Source organism: Oncorhynchus masou, chromosome 32 (assembly GCF_036934945.1).
Source record: "Oncorhynchus masou masou isolate Uvic2021 chromosome 32, UVic_Omas_1.1, whole genome shotgun sequence".
Classification (NCBI taxonomy): domain Eukaryota; kingdom Metazoa; phylum Chordata; class Actinopteri; order Salmoniformes; family Salmonidae; genus Oncorhynchus; species Oncorhynchus masou.
Window position 1 is genome coordinate 81,092,179 of NC_088243.1, and position 5,789 is coordinate 81,097,967.

The 5,789-nt window shown below is 40.3% G+C and overlaps 1 protein-coding gene across 1 annotated transcript; it reads right to left on the reverse strand.

Annotated features, from left to right (window-relative positions):
- Positions 1 to 1,385: 1,385 nt before the first annotated feature.
- On the reverse strand, positions 1,386 to 4,665 carry LOC135527126 (homeobox protein Nkx-2.5-like). The gene is made up of 2 exons (XM_064955773.1): positions 4,075 to 4,665; positions 1,386 to 3,619 (listed from the first exon to the last, which is right to left on the reverse strand). Exons 1-2 carry the CDS (start codon positions 4,403 to 4,405, stop codon positions 3,006 to 3,008), a joined length of 945 nt encoding a protein of 314 aa, XP_064811845.1. The 5' UTR covers positions 4,406 to 4,665; the 3' UTR covers positions 1,386 to 3,005.
- Between the last annotated feature and the right edge of the window lie 1,124 nt (positions 4,666 to 5,789).

The window sequence follows — 5,789 nt, forward strand, 5'->3', positions numbered from 1 at the left end:
GGGTGTGAATACTTTCTGAAGGCACTGTATCCGTTTCATCAGAACCATTATTAACTGATTTGTAAGACGCTCTGGATAAGAAAGAGTGTCTACTAAATTACTCAAATGTAATTATCATATAGGCATATTATTGAAATGCGTCAACAATTATTCTGTCTACTACTTGATAATTAACAGCCCTGTCCACTCTACAGCCATATTAAACAAGGCTGTTTTCATTCTAGGCATATATGCACAGTGATGGCTTTTTATGTTATTCAGTGCAATTTCAAATTACATGTGTGTATTTCTGGGGTCATGTGGGCGATTTCAGAATCTGACTGTGGATCAGCGGTAACGGTCTGATTTAAAGATGAGGATGATGAACGCATTTCCACGAACCCTGAACTGTTTCTACTGAAGACCCGTCAGAGGGACTTTAACGCAATCCTTCTGAAGCGAAACAGACCTCTCTGTAAATATTTGAATTATGTCAGTGATGGTATCTCACGACCTCACCCTTTTTTTAAAGTGTTCCATTTTTATAAGCTAATGGGGACTGGCATGCACCTGTAGAAGAAGTAGGTCTAACTGGACTTCCCGTTGTAGCCCGGACCTATAGACTTATGCTGAGGCATCGCCCCCTGAAAAATCTGAATAAAAAATATAATCAAATAAATGTTTAGGGGAAAAATTGTTTCCACAAAAATTGTCCTCTTGGCATTTACTAGTATTATGGAAACGATACAGAAGACTGTAGCGCAGGCAAAATACATGTTTTTCAGCATATCTGCTTTGGCAAAAAAAGAGAGTTGTATAATTAAGGTCAGTGTCTTGCAGGATTTGTATAGTTGTAAATGTAAGAGTTGTTGCCCTGTGCCTTTTCTCTGTGATTGTCATTTCTAATGGAATCCAGAAATAACATTTACATCAAAAGGTGCAAAGTAATGGGCAAAGACACAAAACATTTACATCAAATTAAATGTTTTTCTTGATCAAACAACATTGAAAACAACCATTTTTGTGTGCAGTATTATTTTACCATCCTTACAAACCACTTCGTGTAAATGTACATTACTGTATTGTACAGAGGCTGGTCATCGAGGTTAGTACCTGTAGACTTTCCATCACCATGAAGAAAAACAATGACCACGACATTAATTCAGTACACTGAGACGTCAAGTGGTTTGTGATGATGTGATTTGATGATGTTGGTAGAGCAGTTGTGGGTTCGATTCCCACGGGGACCAGTACGAAATAGTATAAAAATGAATGCACTCACTACTACTGTAAGTTGCTTTGCATCAGAGTCTACTAAAATGGAAGAATCAGCATTACTATTTCAGTTTTCACATAGAAATAAGTTGCATTTGCAAAGTAAGAAACTGGAAAACATATATCAAGCAAGTACTTTTATATTCCACAAATATTATCAGATGAACTGTTTTTGTACAGATCATTATCAGACTCAAATTACATATGCTGGAAAACACTCAGACACTCGTTTAAATGTTGTTACTAAAGTAGTGATGTGGGCCTTCACTAGTCCTGTATTAGCAGACCGATCTCGAGACAGCGCGACATTTTTTTTCTTATTTTCTCCCCGTCAGTAAAAAAATCGCAGCACACCCAACCCCAAACTACTTCCCGTGACTATGGACTTAGGCTATATACAAATACCGTCTAAGGCCCAATACCACATATTTATCTTATTTAGTCAAAATTGCGTGACATGCTCCAAGCATGTTTTATGGAGAGACCGGCTGGTCGTTGTAAAAATGTGTTTTTACTTGTATAACCTTAAGTTTCCGGTTATAGCAGATTGAAGGTCTCTAATAGCCACTTGAAGGGTTTAACCTGACGTTAAACATACATGAACCGCTGCACGGAAAGCGGGTGAGATTGTTTGACATGGATTACTTGTAATGTGTGCTGGCTATAGACAAAGGCAATTACTATGGGCTACAGTGATGGACGATTTTCCTAATATTAAACACACTGACATACTGTATCTTTATATGCTAGGATAGGCCTGCTCAAAATGTATAACAGTGAGTAGTGAAATTGAAGAACAAATACTGGAGAATTTGTTTTCCAGTGTTTCTGCACTGTTGTAGCTAGAAACACAAGCATTTCGCTACACTCTCAGTAAAATATACTAAACATGTGTACGTGACAAATACAAATTGATTTTATTTAATAATGATTTAAATGCATAGATTGCGGGATCTTGAACATATTATTTCCTCTTTGATTTGACAACAGTTGTATGCTATGATTGTATATGAATAATGATAATAATACAATTAGGCTAATCCATGATTAATTGAGAATAATAGTAATATAAGTAAAATATATATATAAATATATAATGTAATAATACATTTAGCCTTTGAAATTGTTAATGGTCGATAGAATTCGTAGTGATAGGCCTAAAATTATAATTGGTCGATAGGCTACATTTGATATTTAGAAATCATTTATAAGCAATTGAAGATGATAGAAATAAATCAGGCGATATCGAATTGTATCCCATTCTAGTTGTTTGTTCATATTAATTCATACTTTTTTTCCCACTCAGAATATGTCCTGTTGTCTGCCCACGTGAAGTAGCCTATCAATTTGATGCAGGAAAAGCTTTATTTACAAATAATACGTGTATTATTAAATACCTACAAATATAATTGTCACACAGTACATTAGTGATCTCAAAGATAACGGAGCTATAGTGAGGGAAATATGTCCTCTGACAAATTGTATACATATGTTTTATTCCCACTGAAGTAATAACCTACATCTCTTATACAACTTTACAATTATGAATTGCCTATTCCATCTCAGGAACTAGTAGTACAAATAAAATGAACTGAGTTTATGCATCAATAGTTTGCCAGTCGAAGTACAGTAAATGGAATATAACGAGAACATAACAACACTCGAGGCCGATGAGTCCATTGCGTAAAAGCGCATGCAATTTAAAACATCATGAATTTGTCTGATGATAATGTTATATTCCGATCCTTCGTTCACCACGCTCTGATTCCATGTAAAGAAGACACTCCATTGCCGGACGGAAACGTGTTTGGAACGTTATTTAACTCTCCCACGCCGAAGTTCATGTAATTCCCGTTGTTTTGTGAGGGCTGGATTGACTGCACCGCAGTGGTGGGATAGTTACACGCATGGTTCATATTACAGCCAGGACTGGGATAATTACTGAACGCTGGGTAACTGTTATAAGTGAAATGGTTGAGGCCCATATTATATGAAGTATTATAGGTCGTCGAGTCTCCAAGGCAGGGCTTCCCGTCTCGGACCAGCACTGGGACTGAGATGCGTCTCGGCGGCGGGATACCCACCATCTCCAGGCTCTGGTCCTGTCGCTGTCTCTTGCACTTGTAGCGGCGGTTCTGGAACCAGATCTTGACCTGTGTGGGGGTCAGTTTGAGCACCCCGGCCAGGTGATCTCTCTCCGGAGCCGACAAATACTTCTGCTGCTTGAAGCGACGCTCCAGCTCATACACCTGCGCCTGTGAAAACAGCACGCGCGGCTTCCTGCGCTTCCGGGGTTTGGCGGGTCGATCCGGGTCCTCTGACTTCAGGTCCTCCACCGGCTCGCTCTGAGAGATGTAGGACATGTCTAGTGGAATATAAATAAACAAAAAAAATAAGAAAAACATTTCATTCCAGTACGCTAAATTGTATAAAGGACCCAAAAATAGGAATTCAGCTCAGATACTTTATCTAGATCTGCCCTACATCCTAGAGTTCAAAAGTCAAACGGGTTCAGTCAATTATGAAGGTGACTGCTATATTTTATAAATTGTAATCAGACTTCCTTGAAACTGTTTGGTATCCTGACGAGATAATTCAATCTAAATCTAAACTGATGCTAGTCGTGAATAAGGGTATAATGTAGGAGTATAATTACTATTGCATCAGTTGTGAAATGCCTTATGTCTTTAGCACACACATCTTTTAAAAGGCTTTTAGATTGTGCCTGACGCAAATCTGTTCGTTACTTGCATAACTATTCGGATTTCCACATGGGCCTCAGTGGGGCTGTTTCGATAGTAATATCATACAAACTCTTACCTTTTCGGTGTTTCCCCTCCAAGCTGTCCGTCTTCCCATCCTTGATATCCATTTCCAAGAAAGATTTCCCGTAAAAGGCAGCGGCGAAGTTGAAGTCAGTATTTCTGTTGGCTTTAACACCATGGAGCTCCTCTCCAAACAGCGAGCTTCCAGACGATATCTCCCGGAGAGACTCCTGTTTCAGGCGGGCCAGCATGCAGGAGGTCGGTAAGGCACAGTCCATCCGTGGAGAGATGTCCAGTGAGACCAGGTCCTCAGCACCAGTGTGGTGCTCCAGGTTTAATATATCCTTAACCGAGAAGGGTGTGGACGTACTGGGGCTGGAAAACATTGCCAAGGAACAGTTGATCTGACATATAAATGGCAACAAACCGATGATTTCAAAATGTCGTCTTCTTGGTAATATTTACTGAGCTCAAGTACTCATTTGTTTAACCGAGGGGGATCTTGACTGAAGAATGCATTTTCACTATCAACTCGAGTCCCTAACTTTTCTTGGCCTCTTTTCTGAGACTCAGGGGGAGAGAAGGGGAGGTTAAATCTCTCATGAGACGTTGTTAGGGGACTTCCTATTGGTTGTTCGCAGTTCCGGTGACGTCAAAACAATAGCTGGTAAGGTGACCCTATATGTCCGTGCTGCATCTGAATCCAGAATGCAACTTCAGTCCAATTACGCACGGTCACAAACACGCCTTTTGTCGATGGTTGGAATTTATTCTAAGTTTTTATTAACATTTCCCCTTAAAATGTATATTGTTGAAAGCTAAGTAGAATAGAACTCCCCTAGCAGCAAAACCATAGGGACGAAGAGACACGTTGGTCCCTATGGTCTTGCTGCTACACTGGAACCCGAAACCATGTCTGTCTGTCGGGCACAAATCCTGGTGCCTGCCGCTGACCTGCCTATCAGGACGTGATAACAGACGACAACAAACCAGCACCCTCCCACCCACGCAGCACAGCCGGGCCAGGACTGTCACACATGCCATAACATTTCTATAGTCATTCCTTATGACACATTCGTGTAGGCCTACTTGCAGCCATCATGTACAGGCTAGGTACACAGTACACATCTATTATGAAATAAGTAGGGCCTATCGTAGGCCTAGTTATTCGATAATTCAAGTTATTCTATAATTATGCATATAATAAAATAACTGTAAGACAAGGTTTTGGGAGAGAATTGGTGTGCGTAAAGGATCCACGACGCGCTGAGAGTACCTTGCGCAGGGTTGGCATCACACTCGTTATTAATGCTGGTGGAGACAGCGGTGCCGAGACAGACAGTATTATCGTTTGTTTTATCTCCAGCATCGTTTAACATAGATCCCGGGAACTAAATGGGTCCCACTGTCTCCAACCCGGCTCGCAGTGTTTATAGTTTTAAAGACTATTTGCGCGCCTCGAAAACTGATGAATGGTCGCGAAGTAGAGAGAGCATCAACCCTGCCGTGTCTCGTGCAGCCATAATTTGTGAAATAAAGTAAACGGAACTCAGACAAGCCTCAGTGCAGTGCATGGAAATGATTTTTTTTCTTTCTTCATGACTTATTTTTCCCTCTTAAGGTGTGTAAACAATTAACATCGAGTTGGCTGCAGTCTGTTGTGGCCAATCTCAATAAAAGTTTATAGGCTATACACAGTTGGTGACAGACAGGCCTAGGACCTGCAGGACTATCTGACTAGGTTTGAGTTAATTCTATTTCAGGCTTTCA

Excerpts from the sequence above, each read along its gene's own strand:
- LOC135527126 (XM_064955773.1), bottom strand. The coding sequence starts at position 4,405 with ATGTTTTCCAGCCCCAGTACGTCCACACCCTTCTCGGTTAAGGATATA. Across the intron at positions 3,620-4,074 it reads GGAGGGGAAACACCGAAAAG|ACATGTCCTACATCTCTCAG; the intron begins GTAAGAGTTTGT and ends ATATTCCACTAG.